This window comes from Manis pentadactyla, chromosome 1 (genome assembly GCF_030020395.1).
Source record: "Manis pentadactyla isolate mManPen7 chromosome 1, mManPen7.hap1, whole genome shotgun sequence".
NCBI classification, from domain to species: domain Eukaryota; kingdom Metazoa; phylum Chordata; class Mammalia; order Pholidota; family Manidae; genus Manis; species Manis pentadactyla.
The window spans coordinates 106,120,895-106,144,445 of record NC_080019.1 but is presented as its reverse complement, the minus strand read 5'-3'; the positions used below and the strand labels follow the sequence as shown (position 1 = coordinate 106,144,445).

The 23,551-nt window shown below is 34.9% G+C and overlaps 1 protein-coding gene across 6 annotated transcripts in view; it reads right to left on the bottom strand.

Moving 5' to 3' along the window:
• Positions 1-23,551, bottom strand: part of NAALADL2 (N-acetylated alpha-linked acidic dipeptidase like 2) — a 1,368,824-nt gene that overhangs the window by 933,240 nt on the left and 412,033 nt on the right. For 2 of the 6 annotated variants that reach the window (XM_057500075.1, XM_036926729.2), the window contains exon 1: positions 6,407-8,148. The exons of 2 other annotated variants lie outside the window; for them this stretch is intronic. In XM_057500075.1, the coding sequence (XP_057356058.1) occupies positions 6,407-6,449 (43 nt within the window). In that variant the 5' untranslated portion in view covers positions 6,450-8,148. Of the gene's footprint in view, positions 1-1,643; positions 4,823-6,406; positions 8,149-23,551 lie in introns of those variants that run through there. 2 more of the 6 variants (XM_036926728.2, XM_057500061.1) reach the window with 2 other exon arrangements.

Here is a 23,551-nt window from a genome sequence, read left to right as displayed (position 1 = left end):
TTTTATAACAATACCAATAATTGGCAAGAGTGGAAGTCACTTCCCCCTTTTGTGGCAAAGTATATTTCTCCATCTCTGGAAGTTGCCACCAATAAGTGTGGATGTGATGAAAATTTTTTCAAGGTTTATCCATTTAGGGGAAAATGGGACTTTCTGTGATTGCACTGAAAGTTCATAAACAAAGGGAAATATGCAAAATGACCTTTCAGTCTTTCTGCTGCTTGTGCCCTGTTTTCAACAGAACTCACTTCTGAGAAAACAGAAGAATCACAGAGCTGGAATGGTTTTAGGAGTTTAATCAGTTCTTAAAATGAATCATTCACCAAGGTCTGAAGTCACCCAGCAAACCTGATTGTGTTGATGAGCAAGTGTACATGCACACTTTTTGCATATTTGTATGAATTGCATTCAATTCAGTAGTTGACTTTTCAAAACCTTTTCAAAACATTTCTCTTTGGGGCTTTTTATTAGATAGGATTTTATACTTATCTTCTAAGTCACACTCAATTTTTCTAGTGCACAATATATAAGTGGCATGACACTGATTAGGGGTGTAAAGAGGACAGGTGTATTGCATTTCAGTATAAATTATAAAGGCATTTATGAATGGGCCTTCCAAAGCATTACCTATGGAGATGGTTAATCTATTAACAGAGCAACAAAATAGCTCTGTCAAATAAAAGTATTTACACATACTTTTCCTGGAGATTAGAAGCTCAAGGGATCAACTAAAGTTCAATATCCTTTTAAGTATTTTCATCCTAATCACATTTTCTTTGCAATCTTGTCAGTCAACCATTTTTCTTCCACTTAGGTATCAAGTATAATACCTTCGAATAAAAAGTCAAGCACATGCTTGGTTAATAATCCCCCCCACAAAAAAACTGTGATACAAAGAAGGTTGGCTTATTGTCCTACTCAATTAGCTAAATTTGTTTAACCTCTTTCCAAAATCTAGGGAATAGGCATACAATGTAATAATTATATGGTGTTTATACATATACAATCATCAGGTATTGCATTACTGCACCCTTTGTTTCATTTCTTTAAGGCAAGGAAACAGATTCAAAGACAGATCAAACCTTTTTAATATATGGAGAAATATTTTAATTGCATTATTAATAATAATGTTTAAAAAAATCAAATCTTCCTGTAGGTATGTATCATCTTTTTGTCAAGAAGGTTTTATAGTAACTTGAATTGAAACTTAAAATGTTTCCCTTTAAAACAATTTCAGTGCCATAAAATAACATTTAAATCAAAGGGGACTGAACTGGGTTTCTCAGACCATTTAGAAGTCTAGGAACAAACTCTAAATTTCAAAGTGTTTGAGAATTGGCCTTTCCCACAGCAGCAGATTTTAACTGACTACCATGTTTTTAACCACCTTTAACTCATGTTCCATTCAAGCACATTAGTGCTATTTTATAGCTAATAAGGTAAAGATACTTTTAGAAAGATAAGAAAAGAAGAGCTTCTCAGCTCAGGTATGTTACTTTCATTAACTATTTCTTATGTTTTATTTCAAAGTCCATCTCCTAACCTCATTTGCCTGTTTCTAAGATTCTCTTAATTATACCTTGGAAAAGATCCCACACCATCTTCACAGGCACATTTACTAAACCCATTTAGGTCAGACTTACCTGGGATTTCATGCCTTGACATTCTCTGCCCCTTTACTTGCTCCAAATGTGCTCAATTCCGTCCTTAGATAATAAGACCTCTTCAGCAGAGCTTCTGGAAGTTTCACCTCCAAAATTCCCTGCTACCTAAATATCTAAATCTCAACTCCAAAATGTCTCATCTATCACTAAGAACTAGTGAGAGACTTCCTCCTGGAATCCTGATAGGTTTAACCAGTGCTCCTTCATTTCTTCTAATTGAAAATGCTTAAAGTTCCCTAGGCTGGGAAGGAAGAGTCACAGACTGGTTAGTCCTCTTTAGGGTTTTAGAAAGATTTCAAGGCACTCACAGGCATGGTTTACGATGATGAGCACAGAGAGATTTTTCCACCACAGAGAGTAAACATGCACACCAAACCAGTACAACAGGCTGGGGAATAGGCACTGCTGCCCTCGGGCTGCAACTTAGAAGCACAGACATTATGGCACCTTCCTGCCTAATATTTTTTTTCTTTTTTTACTAGCCAAATACAAGTATAATTTCTAAAAAATGACTGTATCATGAGAAACATTCAATGCATATTTTATGGACTTTCAAGCCAACTTCTCCTGGTTGTGCTGAAAGCTAAATAAATGGAGTCCAGAAAGGATAGACCAGTCCCCATAACAGTCTGACTGAATATTGGACAATCTTTTCCAGACCGTAAGTACAGAAACCAAAAAAATGACAATATGGAAAGAATTTATAGTAAACCTGATTTCCCCTTTTGATATAGGAAAGTAAACACCTCCAGAAAACAATGTGCCAAATTCCTCTGTAAGAACACAGGTTCTAGGCAGCTAGGGTAGAGACCTGGGTTCTAGCAACTGCTTCTAAGAAAACAAAAACAATTTTCTTACCTTTATAGGGTCTCTGTTTGCTACTCTACAAAGTAAAAAATCATGGATGTGAGGCCCACTAAGCATTCTTCTACCTTGAAAATGTTAATATCTTAAGAGAATTTTTTCCCTAACTGGACAGCCAAATTCTCTTTCAGTGGATTGAGGAAGAGTTCTCTCCTCTCTCTGATGGCTATCAAGCTCCCCTTGCATTACACAGGGTCTAGCCAACTCGTCTCTACTTAGAAAGACTGTGGTCTGGTCTTCTGTAACGTTTAGTAGAGTTTTCCTAGATCTACAGATCCAAAAACTGAGGTAGGAATGAAGGCTGCACTTAGATATTCAAAAACACCCAAACAACTGATAAGTAGGCAGCCTGGGTGAAGAGGGTGTATTGAACAGTCCTGGGAAGACACCTACTCAGAGAAATCTCTCACAAGGTTGTTTGGGCATCAAACTCAGAGATAATTTCATTCAAATAATTCCAAGTATGAATTTGTGAATCATTTATCCTTTACAAAGAGGCAAGTGGCCTTGGGTATGCTTTGACCAAGGAGAAAGAGGGAAGAAACAAAATGAAAAAACTCATGGGGACTGAGTTGCAGAGATGGGAGGGACTTACTGAATGAGGAACATAGTGGAGAGTAATTCTTTCCCTTTCTTAAATTCTAAGTAGGGTCTGCCCCACCTGTTAATAAGAATCCTGGGAGAAGAAGAAAATGTATTTCCTTCCTAACAGAGAACAAGGAAGGGACCCTTCCATGCCTCAGAGCAGCCTCTGGAAAAACCTTAGCCCCAGGCATTTTCCACGTAGCTGCCTGCCAGGAAGTTGCCACCTTCCTGCCATCCCAGCCATAGCCTTTCACTACTGTCACAAACTGACCACGTGCCACTCAGTGGCATATGTGAGGTTGCAGATATTATGCAAGGAAATAATGCTTCCTTTCCTTAGTAAATAACAATGTTCACAAAGTCCTTGCCCTTACTTCTTTTGCCTTGTTATTTATATATTTTATTTATATTTTCAGAATTTAGAAAAAAAATCTATTTTATCCTACCCTAGGTAACTATTTTATGAATTCTGATGATATTATGAATCATCACATATTTTCATTGGGACTGAAAGGGAGAGGTTACTTTTTATGAGTGAAAAGATAACTGAGATATGTTCACATTAAGCTGAAGATAACTTTGGAATAACATCGATTTCACTCAGACAAAAAAAAAAAGGTTCCTAATACCATTGGAAACATTAAATGTTTATAGTGCGTGGGTTCCACTAACCAGAGCACACTTAATCAGCTTCCTGAGTACAAAAATAGGTTAAAGACCTACAGGAAATTCCATTAAAAGGAATAATCTTTGCCAACATCTACGGCTAGCTCTTCAGGTTGTGACTAGAGATGTTCCAATGAATCTAGACAATCTAGATACATCCTTAAAAAACCATTATTCGAAGTATATGCTAGAGATATAATGATAATCTACTGTCATCTTCTATCTTCATAGCCAAAACACTTAAGTCATCCACATGTTTAATGTACAAACACGGCATTTGAATATCATCAGTTCTATCAGAGAACAGTTATTTGTAAAAAGGGCTGATAATATTATTTCAGAGAACTTCAGAATCTTTTTATAAATGCTGTTAAGTCAAAAGCAAAATCAAACAACATTTCAAAATGCCTTTTTCATGTACTTTGATAACTTTAAAACTCAAGCTCAGATACAGAACAGGGTATTGCATAGAAAACAGAGTAATGTTAGAGCATTCCATAAATGAAGTTTCCAGGTTATATCTTGGTTTGTTTTATAAGATATTAAATAAACTTGTCAAAATACCTTACCATCACACATACAAATAAAGCTGCAAATTATCCCCACAGTGCTTTCCTTTATAATGTAAAAAAAAAAAAATCAGAAGTAATTTAAAACCAATGAGTGACGTACACTTGTTTCTGGTTAACTCTCACCTGATTAATAGGTTCACTTAATCTTAAGGCAAACACAACTGGCATGGAAGCATTTCAATACTCCAAGGAGATAGATCTGAACTATTTGTAGACCAAGGGTACATTTCAACTCAGACAAGATTGGAAGAGAACAACACATTCCTCACTGAAAAGTTTTCACAGAGTGCACAAAAGAAAATACCCTGGGATATGACTGATCTGACAAGTATTCCCCAACTACAGGTTTATGGGTCGAGATACATCATTTGCTGATTCAAAATATCACATTTAAATTTTTAATATAGATTTTGTTTTAAATGCTGTGCATTTTTTCTGATACATAGTGATTATTAATTCTAAAAATAATTGTGAATCTCCCTCTCTCTATATATATGTGTGTGTGTGTGTGTGTGTGTGTATACATATATATATATATATACATATATATACCTTTTACAGGGTAACACATATCATATGTTTTACATTACCATAACATACATAAAGTGCCAGAAAAAAAAGCAGAAAATCTATACATATTCTAGGACTCAAAAATAAGAAGTAAATACTACCTACAATTCTGAAACACAGAGGGATGATAAGGGGAGAGGGGAGACACCTGGTTACTCAGTTTATTTCAGTCCCTGAATATAGACACAGGTGATGCACCCATACAGCCTAGGATAGACTATTCATGTATTGCAGATAGTCTTATACATTTTACACAAAATCATTATTATATAAAGAACTCTAACAACCTAAATGCTTCCCATATGCTTCTCCAAGGAAAGATATTACAGAGACCATTAAGATATGTTATAATCATGTACATAATAACATTTTGTCCATAAAACACATGCAAATAAATTATTTCATAAAATTATGCTAATGAGCCTTTTACCTTGTTTTCTTCATAGAATGCAGTAAGTGATTTTTTTATTAATGTTTCAATTAAGAATGCTTTATAATAACTTTTAAAGCAGAATTAAAATTATGTATTTAGGGAACATACAGAAATAAAAATAAGATGCTGGGATTCTTAAGCAGATTAAGTAGAGAAAGGATTAAAGAAAAATAAAATAGGCAATTTAACTGCCTCAAATGGAGGCTATATGTTTAATTACATGTATGTATTGGACAACTAAATAGTATGGGAATTTTGATGGTAGCTTCACAAGAATACAATTAAGCAAATAAAAATGTCATTATCAATAGATTTCAAAAAGTTCTTTGATTAAAGCATCACTTGTACAGGTGGTAAATAATTTAGAGTAGACTACTAGAAATCATGGTGAGAAGTAAGCATTAAGCCTATTTTCTTTCTTTTTTTTCATGAAGCAACTTACTCAAAAAAGTGAAATGTGTGAGCAACTTTGTGCTTGTTTCTAACAAGCCTAACTCTGGAATCCCAGCCAAGCCAATGTCAACAAGGCAATCCCTTCAAAGGACAAAGGTGTCTGATTAAGTAAGGCCTGTAAAATGAGCCACTCTCCCCAAATGACATGCTCTCCCCTGAGATCCTGTTTACTACCTTAAACAAATTATATTAATATGTTAATACAAGAACATTTAGCTGGCAAACTTCAGAGATGGCAAACTTGATTACAAATAAAAATTCCACAGGTAGAGACAAAAATCATTATTCTGCATATGTTGGAAAATATTTAACATGAAAATGCACTAGAAGTTAGTCGCACCATTTTGCTAGCACTCCACTGAAGAGTATTTTCCCTTCTCATCACCAAATTGATAGTTCTGCGCTGGTCGACTTGTTGAGCACAACAGACAGCCAGCTTCTTCTGAAAACAGTAAAAACCTCCGCCTCTTTTCCTTACCCTCAAAGCACATACCTTGAAACTCGGCAAGGGGACGGGGACACACACAAACACACACACTTTGTAATCGACGCTGCGTACATTTCTGATTGCAAACATTTCAGAGGCTCTGGGCACTTACCTTGCAAAGATGTGTTAGGTAAACTTGCTTCATTTTCTCCCATATTATGGTTTCTTTTTAAAGGGGGCCAAGCAGTTTCAAGTTGTGTCAGTCACCCTGCAAGCTTTGTGACCTTCTGACTTTCTCCTGTAGTATTGTAACAGTACACTACCTACTTTCTTCTTGGAATAATTACCATCCTGCTTCCTGAGTTACCTGGGCTTGCAGGACCTGTTTTACTATGAAATGAGATCACATCCTTTGATCCAATGTACTGCTTTCAATGTGTGCTTCACAAAATATGGCTTTGTTTCAGTTTTGATATTAACTTTTAATTCCCTACTTTCGCTTTGGTCTAATAACATACTTACGTTTTTCCCCTGAAAGAACGTCAGTACTACTCACACACCGTGGTGCAGAGCCAAAGTTGTGTTTATTAGAGTCCATGAACTGCTGCTCTTACAGAAATAAAGTAAAGTTTAAAGTGAATTTTGCAATGTCCATTTGAAAAATATACAGGGAATCAGTTTTGTGCCATGGTGGAAAGGCAGGCTTTAGAATATCTCCAACAGTAGTTGTGTTACTATAAGTGAGGAATGTAACTTCTTTGAGACTCAGTTTCCTCAACTGTAAAATGGGGATAATATATATTGCAGAAGGTTATTATGAATATTGAAAGCAATAATGTATGACTGTGCTAAAGTGAGTGGCTGATAATAAACACATGATAGGTGACATTTTCCTCTTCCTCTTCACCCCTCCTTTTAGTGTGTTTCCCATTCTTCTTCCTTTCTCTCCCTCCTTCTGATGAGTGGAAAGAATGCCCAACTACAGCACTGACATCACTATGCTTTGACATCAGTCAACCTACATATTAACTTAGAGATCTTAAAGAAATGATTCAATGCAATCTCTGAATGACTCAAGGACCTGGTTTGTAAAAGAAGGCTATTGATATTTGCATTGCCTTTTTAATAGGAACACAGTAAGTATTAGCTTAAATTGTACTGCCTCAAACAAAAATAATCTCTAACAAAGATAAACAACAAATTGGAGATTTGTCTTTATTCTTTTGTGGGAAAGGAAGTCGATCACAAAAATAAGTCATTTATTTAAATTTGTAAATGTAAGTACATTTACATTAGACATAAATTAGATGTCCCAGAAGTCATATAAATTTAAAAAAAAAAGAAAATGACTACTGTCTCCCTCTAGATTTTTTTTAAGCTGTGGACAGATTAGTTTAGAAAATAAAAAAATATGAGACTCAAACATCTGCTTTAACAGTTCTCTAATTTTCAATTTAAAAAGAATCTGTATACCATATTTGCTAGCTTATTGATAAAAAAAGATTATATAAATTGTATAAACAAAAAAAATTTGCAAATGACTAGAATAGTTATTCTCAAAAATATTAGAAATAAAAACAAACATGAGGTAAAAGATCCACATCACAGTTAATGTGGAGTTTTCTCTTTCATTACCTGTCTGGGTCTCAGTGTCCTCATCTGTTAAATGGGCTGGACCATTTACTATCTAAGGCCCATTCCATCATTATAATACCGTAAACCTGTGATCTAACATCCAGGTTGTAGTTCGCTACAGTATAGAATAGCCTTGGGCTAGTACAATCGCATAGTATAACATACATATCATACTTTATTAAAGTAACCTGAAATTGAACATTTGCCAATTAAATACTATAATCATCACATACTGACTTCCCCAAATGAGGATAAATACATTGTATCAATCCTCACTCCCAAGGAAAACCTGACATACATGCCCCAAGCACCAAGAATTAATTGATGGCAGTTAGAAAGCACCCATTATCTACCAGATGAAATTTGACATGTGGGAAGTTAGAATAGAGAAGTCTTCTATTTGATCCAAGGAAAAAACATAAAAATATGAAGACAAATCTCAAAAGTTTTTGTAACTGAGCAGAAAGCAACACAAATATACATGTAGTTATACTAAAATGGTTTCAACACTGATGAAGTGCCACACACACACAGGATTGGCACACACTTTCCCCCTCTCTCTCTTTTCCAGACCTCGTGTGCCTGGAAAGCTTATTCCTTCATTACTTCCCCTTTGCCTGACTAATTCGAAGACAGGAACTCTTCTGGAACCCAGTCTTTCTTGAAGCCTCTTCTATGGGCTCCCATATGCCCCTTAGCACCTCTGGAACTTTTCATTTCACTGTGGCTCTGATCACACTATATTGTATGCACTGCTTATTATTTCTGTCCTTGCAAGCTGTTATGTCAGAGACCCTTTATGCATCCACTGTTGTATCCCTATAATTGTGTTAGCTAACACAGTTTCCACCACATATTATGCCTTCAACAAATTTTGTGAAGATGAATAAAATACCATCATCAGAAAGTATGAATTAAAGGCTCTCAAAGAAAAGAAGGACATAGATTAGCAAAGAAGATGGTAGAAGACATTCCAGGAGGGCAAAGTGACAAACTAAAGTTCAAAAGTGAAAAGAGATGGGGGGAAGTAGGTAGATTTATCTGCAAGAGCAAAAAATTAAGAGCTAGAAAAATGAAAGAGATGAGGACATTTATGAGAACTTCCAAAAAGTAATCAAGGAAGAATTAAATGAAAAAGAAAAAATATTTAATGCATTAGTTTAAAAAAATATACACATACACATGTACACCACATACACACACACCAAAAACAAATGGTATTGGTGGCATTAGACAGAGTAACTTCACTAAATGGAAAAAAGGACATTCATATAATTATAAAAATCATCAAGATGTTTGGAATCTCAGAGAGAAAGTTTATGAAAGTTAATGTGTCCTCCATATGCATTCTGAGATATTACTGTAAACATTACCAAACACATTTTTTAAGCAACTTATATGGCTCAACAGAAAACAACACATTGAACTACACCACCAATTTGTGTTTCCAACATTTTGTTTCCAAAGCACGCTCCAAGGAGAAAGTGGACAAAGGAAGATGCTGTAAGTTCTGTGCTTTATCTCTCAGCTTGAGTGTTTTAGCTAGGAGTTACACATGAGGAAGAAATTAATATTGCAATTTAAACATATGTGTATTACTGAAATGAATATGTAGAAGTTTTACCTGTTTAGAAGCTATTTCAAGGAAAAACATGTGAAAATTTGGAAAAAAATTATGAAGTGCTTATTAAAAATTCTTAACGGTGTCACTGTCTATATACAACATGGGAATCCAGTTATGTAAAATGTCACATCGACAAACCTGTTACTTATTTTCTCAATGAAATGTATAACAGAAGAGGAACAAATAACTTGATCAAAATCATAGATATCCATGGAGAGGAAAGACTAGAATGCATAAAATTATAACTCTCAAGACCATAATCCTACAAACCATTATTGGAAGGAAATTCTATGTTCAGAAAGTGTTAGAGTAGGTAGATTGACAGACATGAGCAGGGAAAGGAGGTAGGGACTTCAGCCAACTACTTGTTTACATTTTACAAATTCCACGTAAGCTGTTCTTGGGATGTGTGGAGTGAGAGTATAGATAACAGATCAGCCAAAACTGACTGATTCCAATATGGAGGATAAGTTGACCCAAACTTCATCCCAAAATACACTTACACTCATTAACATAGTAAAAATCATGCCTCCCTATCCCATGAGAATGAGATATAGCAAAAATCTCTCCCATCTGGCCTGAAGGTGGAGCAAGCCCAAACTCTGCGGAGACTCCACCTCTTCCCTTTGACCTCTGAAACCTATCCCCACTTAGTGCATATTCATATCCTTAAAAAAAAAAGTGGGGGGGAGGATTCATTTCCTTTATAAAAAAGCTCTCTATTATTTCCTTGGAACAACCCCCTCTGGGTCTGCCAGGGCTCAACATTCAGGCATGTACTTTAAGTTTCTCTAAACTCTTATTTTTCAATAAAACTTATAAAGCTCAAACACTTTTGTGTCTACTCTTGAATTATTTCTTGAAATGAGACCAAGGATCCATCTCCAGTAACAAAAGAAGGATCTTTCTATTAGATTACAGTTCCAAGAATGAGATGGATGTGTGTGAAGAATACCAGAATGTACCATCCCAAGTAGGCTTCCTTGGCATACAGGTTATTTATACTTACAGGCAATTGAGAACCAGTAGACACAGGAAAAGCTCTTTATCTCCCCTAACTACCTAAAAATACCAGTAGACACAGGAAAAGCTCTTTATCTCCCCTAACTACCTAAAAATAAAGTATAAATTTCCCCTTTTGTAAATGAAATTTACATTAATAAGAAGAATTTGTAAATTTACATTTATACCAAGAAAAGCACTACTCCTGTAGACAGCTTCTGACACCTGAACTCTCCTATCATCTAAGAAATTTATCTGCATATTACAATCCTTATATACTGTGCATTTCCTTCCTATTCTATCTTAAAACTTGCTTCCCTTCTTCCAAAGACCAAAACCCCTTTTCCATAGTTTGGCCTAAATTGGTATATAACCTTTAATGACACGAATCGAGTCTCATTTCTTTGTGAAACCCCTGTGCAATTACAACTGCTTTTCTCTTGTTAATCATTTTTTATTTATACTTTTATCAGTTGGTTTCAAGGGCTCAGCCAGTATATCTGTGAGGGTAGAGGAAAAGTATTCTCCCCTACATACTCTCTTATCAAGAACATGCTCCAGTGGTATTTACTGCATGCATTTGAGAGTAAAGCAAACCTACTCTTAACCAGTCCTACTCCAATATTTAAACTGTTTCAGTGCATTCCTTCATCTATAATAGTGTTTTGAAATACTTAAATGGAATATTTAATGCTCAACATGGTATCAGGCAACTTAATAGGACAGTTAGTTTTCAATATCATATTAACATAAATTCCCAATCCTTGTAAAACACCCAAAATCCGATAAAATTTTAAATGTTGGTAACTGACATGACATAACATTTTCTGAATTGAGTCAAATTGTCCTAACTTTTTTCTAGGTTAAAATAAAGCAATCAACAGTGTAAAATTGATAAAGTTTGCAACCTGATATTATGAGTCATACGGCATTAGACCCAGACATTTAATCATTTAGTTTTTAGAGTAAAGATTCCTTGTTGAGGTTAGAATTTTGTTGGTTGAATGTAGCCAGGAATGCCTAGGGTGGAGGCTGTCTGATCCTCATAGCTACTAAATACATTGACTCCTACCAGAAACAGGAATGATCAGTTAAACTAGGAAATGAAGAGGCTGTTCATACTATACAAGGAGAATAGATAAATATAAATTAAAGAAGATTTTCTCAAGCTTAGGAATACTAGCCCAACATATCCTACATCCTCTCTTGGATCTGGATATTATCATGCACCCAGTTGCCCTAGTCAGAAACTGAGGATTTATCCTGGACTCCACACTCCTGCATTCCCAAAATGGTCACTAAGTCCTATCAATTCTGTGTCCTAAACGTCACTGAAATCCACCTCCTTAACTTTATATTTCCTCTAGGTAAGGTCATCATCATCTCTTGTCAAGACAGTAACTACCTAAATAAAATATTCCTTTCCTCTAATGCATCCTTTCCATATCTACTAGAGTGATCTAGCCAATATAGAGTGTGGTCTTCCTAAAATATAGTCAAGGTATTTTTGTGCTAACGTATGTTTACTGGTCCCACAGTGCACTCAATAATGTCAATACATGATCACCACAATTTGCCACCCCACTGACTCCTAACCCTGCATTAACATCTAGTTCATTTAACTTGTGCTCTCTGGCATCCCCATGTACACTTGATATTATAAGTCTAAACAGTTGAATGCGGGATACGCACATAACCATATTTACTTTTCTATACATGTGAATATAAAAGAAAAGTCTGGTCAAAAAAAAAAATAGGGCCTATTCAGTGCTTTGGGATTGGCTGGTGAGCAGAAGTAACTTTTATATACTACTAAGCAAACTTTTAATTCTCTATCATTTCTTTCATAAAATTGTATACAGAATCTTAAGAAAATTAATACTGATAGAGAACAAAGAAAGTAACCTTCTTTCAATAGTAAGACGCATCCATTAACAAGGCAACAAAATAAGTCATTAATGGCAAGGAGAGTATTGTCATTTAAATTATCTTTCCACTACAGTTTTATTAAATAAAGAAGCCAAGGAACTATGTAAATTATATGCTAATACACACACACACACACACACACACACACACACACACACACACACCACAGTTGCTTTATAATTACTGATGGTTTGTAGGTTATTTCACGTAATTAAGATATACAATAACTCATCTAAAAATAAAACAGAAGTGCCAAGTTGGAAATCAGGTGGGAGTGCTACTATAAAGCATTCTAATTTGCTGTTGGGAACAACACAATTCCAGATTGCGGAAGAACTGTGTAACAAACATTAAATACAAGCTTATAACCATAGTGTATAATGATTTATGCAATTTTTATGAGGATATGAGGATATCATGAAATCTTGGCTTAAATGCCAGTAAGTTTTAAGGTGGTATATCCTTGTTAGCAATCTCAGCCTTATCCATGTGTGTCTACTGAGAGTGGAAAGACTGGGTGACAGCCTTCTAAGGATCATTGGAAAAAAGGGAAATAAGTAAGGAAAGTTTAAGTGTTTATTTGACACTATCTTGGAACCATAAAATGAATTGCATACACACACACACATATACACATGTGCATGCACATAGATACTTGTTTAATCTACATATAATAATCGTATGTTGAATATTCTGGCAAAACTCCCTTAAGAGGAACCCTAAGGAAGGAATTAAAGGAAAGGAAATGCACATTAACTGCCTGATATAGCATAGAATCATGAACTTGTCAATTTAAGAATTTCAGGACATGTTAAAAATAAGGCTGGAAAAAAATCTACAGCTAAAACCCTAGAACACCAAAGTTTAACAGGAAACAGCAGGTGATAAAATGATCTCTCTCTCCTCTTTTTAAAATGCAGTGAAAATGTTTACATGCTATCATTAACTTGGGGGTAAATTTAATTGCTCAAAACCCTGTGAAATGACCAATCCTGAAAACAAAAATTTCATCTCTATGACAGAAAATTATCTAAAACAGACCTGCTAATGTGTTACAAATGCAATTAAGTAATTTATGCTCAGAGGTAAAATACCTTCCAGTCTTCAGCCTCTTAACTATAGCCTCAGAAAAAAAAAAAAGAAAGACAATGCCAACAGTGCTACAGGAATTTGGCAAAAACTAACTGAATGAAACAACATTTAACAGCTATTCTGGGTTAAGAGCTATTTCTCTCTTAAGGTGAAACTGAGGTAAAAGGTCAGGCTTCTTGCAGCAGAGCCCAGAGAAGACAAGTGGTGACTCTATAGCACCCTACCACACTGATGGACAGTGACTGCAATGGGGTGTGGGGGGGACTTGATAATGGGGGTGAATGTTGAAGCCACAATATTGTTCATGTGAAACCTTCATAAGAATGTATATCAATGATACCTTAATTAAAAATTTTTTTAAAAGGTGAGGCTTCTCATTGACTTCAGAAATATTCCTTGCCCTTAACATTGATATAATAGATGAGCATATTCAAAATGAGCACAGTACCTGAAACAATAATTTATTAAAATTAACACGAAGGGCCTTGATTTCAATTCATGCAATATGAACAATAGTGGTCAACAACAAATTATGGAGAATCAAAGAAAACATATTTTCTGTCACAATAAATTTTCTTCATTTTTAATTTCTTTTTTCTTTTTTTCCTCTTTCTTCTTTCTTCTCCTTCTTCTTTTTGAAAAGTCAAGGTGGTATAACAAGCATTCCTAGAAAAAATGATTCTAGAACTACCTTTGTTCAAAACCATAATGGGCCACTACTTTCTACTGAGAATGTTTTCTTTCTGAAAGCTCCTCTACTTTCCCGCTGACTACCTGCCAGCCGGCATTGTTACAGGAAAGGAGATGAAGTATTCAAGTCTCCGACCTTCCCCCCAGCAGCTACTACTTAAAATAGACTTTCTCTAAAGTGAATGGCTGCTGTCTCTCTTGTGGTGACCAGATTAACAAAATGAAAGAAAAGAAAAAAAAAGTCTGAGAACAAATGAGGAGAGGAGGAGAGATAAACATAGCTGGATGGAATTTTCAGAATAATAGGCTGAGTGGGGAGAAAACTATTGTCTGCCAGGAGGGAGGTTTCAGTCCCTGGCAGGTTCACTCTGCACAGTGCGGAGCTCTTTCCATCAACACGGTCAATAATAGGTCATTGCCAACACGTGTGCGAGCGTGTGCCTGCAAGCACTGCACGTGCGCATTGGGCAAGTATATCAGGGTCAGGTGAGGCTCCTGGGCCTGGGAACGACCAGTTTCCCCATAGCCATGAAAGATAAAATTCCCATGATGCTGCTGGAGAAACATGATACCTGCTCACCTTGGATAATGAGGAGCTCACAACATGTGAGCACTCTTCAGAGTGAATGAACATAAAAGCAGAGTTAGACATGCCATTGCTAAAGGTAGCTTTAAATACTTATTTCGCTGTTCCTCACACCTCTTCTAAAACCTGTAGTCTTCCTATATCCCAACATATTGCAGGGGCCAATGGAGGCCCCCCCCCGAGATGCACCACTGTGACATGCAGATTTCAGAGGTGACAACAGTCAAAGCCCAAAAGACTCAGAAACTTTGACCTCCCCCAACCCAACTTCATAGGAAGAATGTAGACAGGGGAACTGTGCCGGGTGAGAGCTACTGCCACTGGCAACCACATCCTAATGAGAACTGCCACCTGAGTCTGTTCAAATTCCACTCTCTGTTCCACTGTTCACTGTAGCTCAGCAAAACATTTGTTTATCAAACATCTACTCTTTCATATTCTTGTAAATTGCTTTTCTTTTCCTCTGAAGTCCCAGACCCCTACCCGTCTCCTTAGTTCAGGGTGACAGATCTACCTCATTGTCCCTGACTATGCCTCTGTGGGGGATCTCCTGATTCCCCACAGGTACATAATTATGCTTTGGGAGGATTTTTGTTTGTTTGTTTGCTTTTTTCTCCTGTTATTCTGCCTCATGTCAATTTGATTCTTGGACCACAAGAAGAACCTTGAAGGGGACAGGAAATTTCTTCCTCTTCAACAATATCAATTAATTTTTACTTCTTGACTTTAAAAAAAAAGCTAGGTAAATATGGCCCTGTCTTCCAACTGTCAAGGCACACATTTACAACATTTCTAAGTTGGTATCTTTAGATCTGTCAGATACATAAAAATTTAACAAATACCTGAAATTAATTGAAGACATAACAATTACATTTCATCTTTCCCCTAAACTACTCAGAATAAAATTAATAAAGAGCATAAGAGTGATTATTAAATTAAAGTATTTCTAGGTTTCCTGCTTCCTTCAGAAGGGGCCAGAACATGCCACCCCAAAGTATGCCACTTTGGCATAAGGACTGTCTTGAGCTGAAGGTACTTTTCTCTCTGCCTTGCTATCTGTTTAAAAGCAAGACATAAGTTTCCGTTTGTAATGGTGCCTCCCTCTCTCTTACTGGGAAGAGAAATACTCTGGAGACAACACTTGGCCTCTGAGATGCCTCTTATCTACAAAAAAAGAAAAGAAAACCCACAAATAACCCACATTTTATAATACAAATCCTCCCCTTACCTTCCTGTAACTTCCCTCCCTCCCTCAGACCTCCTAAGCTCATTTTCCTTTGTCTAGCTTAAATGCTATATAAGCCTCAAATTCTAACCGCCTCCTGGAATAAAAATCCTTTGTGAATTCCTGGTACATGCATACATGAATGAAATTAATATATATATGTAATTTTTTTGTTATTCAACCTTTTGTCAGTTTAATTCTCAGGGCCACCAGCCATTGAACATAGGACAGTAAAGAAAAAAAAGTTTCTTTCTCCCCTATACCTCTTTCAAAAAGAGTTCTATACATTACCAGATTTCCAGTTTTGGAGCACTATTAATATCTTTGGTTTATCAAAGAAACTTGGCACTTACTTCAGATCAGTGACAAATCTAAACTTATGATTAAATGTTCATAAGAGTTTGAAGAAATGAACTGAAAGTGAATTAACCTGATCTAATGAAATAAAAGTTAAATAGTGAAAACAAATGTGAAAGTGTAAAATGATCAAGACACTTGGAAAACAATTTAAATTACTGGAGTTAAATTTAAAAAGAATGTTCTTTCTAATTAAAGGATTATTTTATGACATCACAAATTCTCACTTATCTGCTCTCAAAAACTTCTGTCTGAAAACTTATTTTTTAAAAAGTAGAATCCGAACGATTGCAGATGTTTTATTTACTTCTCAGTGGGTCCATCCCTCTATACAGTCCCATTTGCTTTTTGTTATTTGTCTATCATTTGAAGCATTTAAATATGTGACCCTTTGTTATAGTAAGTAGATAGCCAGACATGATCAGGAAGGGGATTGGGGACTTTGGCTGGTATTTACATTCAGCTAGATGCTTGTTTATATTCTAAACATTCTGTGTGAACTGTTTTCAGGGGATGTGGAGTGAGGGTATGGATAATACATCTGCCAAAACTGACTGATTCCAACACAGAGAAGTTGACTCTAACTTCACTTCAAAATATATTATATGCACATAAGCATAGTAAAAATCACCCCCCTTGGTGTCAGGACAATTTTGAGGCAGACCATCTAGGAACAAAAAGAGGCAGACCATCTAGGGACACCCTAAGTCCTGGAAAGTTCCTCCCTATTTTGAGAAATAGATCCACTATCTCAATGAATATTCCACCACCTCTGTTTAAACTCCAGCTGTTAGACCACCTGGACCGCTCATCTCTGGAGCACACCCACACTCCGTCCTTGAGTGTGCACTTTGCTTTATTAAACTACTCTTCACTTATACCCACTTGACCTGCTCGTGAATTCTTTCTCCATCAGAGTCAAGAACCCTCTCGCAGGTTGAAGTTCCACCTCATGCACAGGGTGACCTTCCTAGATTGGATTTCTCAACAATACCTTGGGTTTTTAATAACCAGTCACCAGAGCTTTCTTCCCAATCTCAGTGTCCAAATATTACAATGTAAGTACACAAAATTACATAGACAAAATAGTTCATCCTTATCACAAAATGAGCATATCTGAACTGCATTATTTGAATTTCAAACTGTTTATGAGCTAAAGGTGATTCCATTAAGTGGTCAATGTCAATAATAATTTCAGAAACGTTCTGATATGAAGAAAAACCTGCCCTTAGCAACATAAGGAAACTTAAAAAAAATGTTTAGCATACTCTATTTCACTGTTAATGGCAAAAAAAAAATTGGTATGAGCTTGTCTCTTTACTAAGGTCAAATTTACACAAAATATAAACCCCCTTTAAGTGTACTGTTAGATGAACTTTGATAAATGTATTGAAAGATACCAGAATTTGCCTCTTCAGTGTATGGATTATTTTTCGCTAAAGGCCATTAAGAACCAGTAGATGCAGGAAATACTTTAAAAACAATTTTCCTATTGTAAATGACATATCCCCTTGCAAAGGGTGTCTCCCACTCTCTTCCAAGAAGAGGGGAATTCTTAACAATTCTTGTTAATGGAGAACAAAGAGACTTAAATCTGCATAACAAACCTTATGAAAGAACCCTTGCTTACCATATTTTTTCCCTGTCACCTCCTCACAACTTGCCTCTCCAAACCAGAAGCCCCAAACCTCTTTTCCTGTGTGTGCCTTAAGGTGGTATAGAAGCCCACGTTCTAATCCCCCCACTAGGGTTACTCATCACTGGGTACTCCCATGTATACATATGTGATGTACATGTTATGAATTTCTATTTGTTTTTCTCCTGTTAATCTGTCTTTTGTCAGTCTAATTCATAGGGCCCCAGAGGGAGAACCTAACATGGGTAGAAAACAATATCTTTTTCCTCTCCTACAGTATTCACCCTTGCAACCACCACAGCATTCAAGTTGCAGAACATTTCCATCATCCTAGGAAGGTCTGTCACACTGGTTTACACTTAACCCCTCCTCCTACCCCAACTCTGGCCTCAGTCAATGTGTATTAAATTTTGGCGAATGTTTTTTTCTTGTCTATTTAGATGATTGGATGGCTTTTATCATAAATATATAAGTCACATGATTGATTTTCAAATATTAAATCAATCATGTATTTATTCAATAGGCCCTATTTGTTGGGATGTGTTTTCCTGTTTATGTATTGCTGGGTACCATGATGATATTTTGATAAGGAGATTTGTATCTATGGTTATAGTTTTCTCTTCTGATAAAGTATTTTACATGTCTAGTTTTGGTATCAGGTTAATACTGGCCCCATTATATTAGTTGGCAAATTTTCCCTCTTTATTTTCTGAGTTATGTTTAGGACTGGTATTCTTTCTTTCTTAAATGTTTGATAAAATTTGCTACTGAAAGCCATCTGGGCCTGGAATTGCTTGCAAAAAGGTTTTAAGCTATATATTTATTAACCTTAACTATAATAGGACTACTAAGATTTTTTTTCTTTTCTTCTTGAGTCATTTTTAATAATAAGTGTTCTTGTAAGAATTTGTCAATTTCATCTAAGTTGTTGAATAAGTTAACATAAAGTTGTTCATAATATTCATTTATCTTTTTAATGTACGTAGGATCTGTGCTGATATCTCATTCATTTCTGATGTTAGCAATTTATACCTTCTTTTCTGTGTTGATCAGACTAAAATTTATCAACCTTTTTTGTAAAATTAGCCATTTGCTACATTGTTTTCCTCTATTGTTTGACAGATTTCTATTCTATTAAATTCTGTTCATATCTATAATAATTTTGTCTTTGCACTTTGCATTTAATTTGCTCTTCTTATAGCTTAAGTTAGAAGCTTACAACATTGATTTTAGCTATTTCTTTTTTTTAAATAAAGCATTTAAAGCCATAAGTTTCCTTCTAAGCTCCATTTTATTTGCATCCCACAAATTATGCCATGGTGTGTTCAATATAATTTAGTTTAAAATATTTTCAAATTTCTGTTGTAAATTATTCTTTGATACAGGTTTATTTAGAAGTATGCTAAGTTCCCCAAATCAGAGATTTTCCAGATACCTTTCTGTTATTAATTTCTATTTAATTCCATTATGTCAAATAATATACTGTGTGGTTTTAATCTTTTTAATTTATTGAGACTTGTCTTATGATCCTGTACAGGTCTCTCCTGGTGAATGTTCTCTGTTCTATGTGCATTGAAGAGGAATATGTAATTTGATGTTCTTGATTGCAGTGTTCTAAATGTTTTCTCTATTTATAGTATCAATTAGTGGGAGAAAGAGGTGTTGAGATCTTCAACTGTAATTGTGAGTTATAATTTTTTTTTTCAATTCTACAAGTTTTGCTTTGTGTATTTTATAGCTTTATGATTAGGTAAAACATATTTAGGATTCTTACATCATCTGGTAAATTAAACTCTTCGGCATTATAAAATATCCCTCTTATCCTTTGTAAAATTTCTTGATCTAAACACTACTTTTTCAGACATTAATATAATGCTTTCATAATATGTCTTTTCTCATCCTTTTATTTAATGTGTCTTTATCTTTAAAGCACCTATCTTTCAAATAGGTACAGTGAGATCCCTCCTTTTTTTTTAAATCCAGACTAAAAGTCTTTTCTTTCTAATTGTACTATTTAGACTACATGAATGTAATTATCAACATAGTTGGATTTAATTCTACCATTTTGCTATTTGTTTTCTACTTGTTACATTTGTCATTTTTCTTCCTTTTCTTTCTTCTTTTGGATTGAGTGTTTTCATATTCAAATTCATGTGCACTATTTGCTTATTAACCATTTTTTCTATCAATTTCTTGATTTTGCTCTGTCCTTCTCTCTCTCTCTCTCTCTCGTTGCTTAAGATTTTACACTAGTCAATCCTAAATTAGTATAAGCTACCTTCAAATAATACACAATTTCAAATATTAGAGACTTATACCATGCTAGAGATGTAATGTACAACATGGTGACTATAGCTAGCACTTCTGTATGACCTATAGGAAAGTTGTTGAAAGAGTAAATCCTAAAAATTTTCATCACAAGGAGAGCTTTTTTTCCTTACTGTTTTCTTCTTTCTTTCCTTTTTATTGAATCTATAGAAGATTGATGTTAACTGAATCTATTGTGGTACTCATTTCCTAATATATGTGAATCAAACCATCATGCTGTATGCATTAAATTTATACAGTGATGTGTGTCAATTATTTCTCAATAAAAATAAATATGGAAATAAAGTAATATTCTATCATTAAAAAAATAAACTATACCAGTATACTACCATTTCCCCGTCCTGTCCTTTCTGATACTGATACCATACATTTATTTCTACATATGTTATGAACCCCACAACATACTATTACTTTTGCTTTAAAGAGTCAATCATTTTTAAACATATTAATATTGAGGAAAGCATTTTCTCATATTTATCTATACCATTATCATTTTTTATGTTCTTTATCATCCCTTTGTGAAGATCCAAGTTTCAGTTTCCTATTGCCTAAAAAGTGCCCTTGAACATTTCTTATACTTCTTGTCTGCTGACAAATAATTTTCTTAGTTTTTTGTTTGTTTGAAAGTCTTTACTTAGCTTTAATTCTTGAAATATTTTTTTCCTATACACTGAATTTCCAGATTGATGTATTTGCTGCTGTGTTGCTGCCTTTCATTTCTTTCTTTCTTTCAGTGGGGACAAGAACCAAGGAGAACAAATTCAACCCATAACAATGGTATAGGGGACTAATCTGCACCTGCTGATGTAGAACTGTTCATTGATTTACCAAATGTCTAACATATTGTTGTGTTATATTTTTTCAAGATACTTATGCTAAATTATTACAACAATCATCAGTACATGATAGGTTATTAGTGATGACTGTTCTATTTCTTCCTTGCATCGTTCTTTATTTTTGATATTTTAAAGCAAGTTATGTATTACTTTTATAACCAAAAGAAATAAAGCATTTATTTACCATTTTGAGAAAAAAATTAAGCCTTATTTATATTTCTTGATGGTTATTTATGTTAAATTAGAAACATAAAAGACAAGAGGTACTAAACTGCGCTTTCAAAAAATTCAAGGATGCCCATACAATTTACCTATAACTTATGCCTCTGATGCTTCTGAATGGGACCTGAGTTTGTTAGTGTTGGCAAATAACTACTGTAAAGAAATATACATATATGTGTATATAAGTAGACTTTCCATAAGTATTTGATAAATTTAGTTGATAAGGAAAGACATTTTTGTAAACTTCAATAATAATTCCTTAAACTGACCTAGGAGGAAAACTGTGGTATAATTAAAAAGTTACAAAACTTGGATGTTCTGTTTGGGAGAGTGGGGTGGTAAATGTCACTCAGCAGATATTTCACAGCTTGTTTCTTATAAACCCATACTTTTACAAAGAATAAAGCAAGTGGCCTAGCCATCATGTTGATTTGGGGACTTTAGTTAGAAAAGGGAAACAGCAGGATAGTAGGGCAATTCAGTTTGAGCTGTAGAAAAAAGCAGGCAAGAAGCCACCTAAGGAAAAATGGTCAGTCTCCAGAGAACCAGCAAAATAAGAAAATAAGCTTGACATTTCTAGCTTTTTATAAAACAAACAAAAAGTATCTCCTTATCCTTAACAATATATGATCAGTAACAAAAATATAGACAGAAAAGAATAGAATTTAAATAGCAAAGGATTCCATTCTCAGAAATAGTCAGTGTTAACTTTTAAATATATATCCTGGGGAGAAAGAGAGGGAAGCGGGAGTGGTTTGGACAAAGAGAGATAGATATGATACAGATATACAGAGATATAAATATAAATACAGTCACAGATTGAGGCATGAATACAAATTTTAATAATGTGTGGGACATTTTGAAACATGCTTTTTTTCTATTGAAATTATACAGTGGATAATATTCTAGTGACATATTTTTAACGAACATTGAAATCATAGAAATTGGATTTACATCCTGGCTACTACTTATTCCCAGTGTGTCCTTGAGCAAATTATTTCATTTCTCTGAGCCTCAATTTTTTTTTTTCAGTAAAATGGATAAAACACTGAGCCCCCTCCACATGGGGTTGAGGTGAGAGCTCCATATGATACTGCAGGGCCTAATCATAATAGGCTCTTAACAAACTCTGATGATAATAATTATTATTGTTTTTGTTTTATTGTTATTGTTAGATTTATAAAGTATTGTGATACATGGTTTTTGGAATGCTTTCCCAGTTCACAATGATCCTCTCTTATCTATTTTCCAAAGCCACTGGCAGAGAAGTTTGTTCTATGTATCATAGCTCATTCCACAGGTTACAGTTGCTCAGACCAACATGTATATAAAACTTCCACTAGAGATTTTGCCTCCTGGAATTTTGATTTGGGACTAAAAGAATTAAGGTTTGACTTGTAACATGTTAAGTCAGGGGCTATGGCATAGCCGTGTTCAGCAATAGAACAGCTATTCACAGAAGGGAGAATAATGAAGCTGATTTGTAGGAAGAAACAGAGATAAAAGTTAAAGAAATTAGTTTGGATTACTCATGGACTTTTCAGTTATTTCAGCCTTTCTGCAGACCTAGCCTTTGGATTCAATGATACAGTGACTTAGCCTTTATGTAGCAGGATAAATAGGCTCTTCTTGACTCAATGCATGTGAGAAGAATACCTCTTTGAACCTACACCAATTAAATTAATTAATAAATGGTTGCAAGAACCTGATATGTTACTCTCAGATCCCTTAGTCTGACCAATGACATTGATATTGATCACAGGGTGTAAGACAATGTTTGGTGAAGGAACAAGGAGAAATTGCTCAGTAGAGAACAACTGCTATGCTGTGAGACTAATCTGTCTTCTAGGGAAAGAGTGGGAGAATGTTAACTTTGAGTCACAAGCATGAGAGAGGGACTTCAGAGGGCCATATGGAAAGTTTTGGAACATAAAATATACTTACTGTCACTACAAGGTAAATAAGGAATGGTCCTGGCTCATGGATTACAAAGCTTAATGTACAGAAAACCCTAATCTTAATGACTGGATTTTGAATTTTAGACAGGCTAGATATGGTAAGCAGTATAATGGCCTTCAAAGACATCAGTGCCCTAATCTTTTAAACATGTATACTTATGTTACATGACAAAAGAAAATTAAGGTCACATATGCAG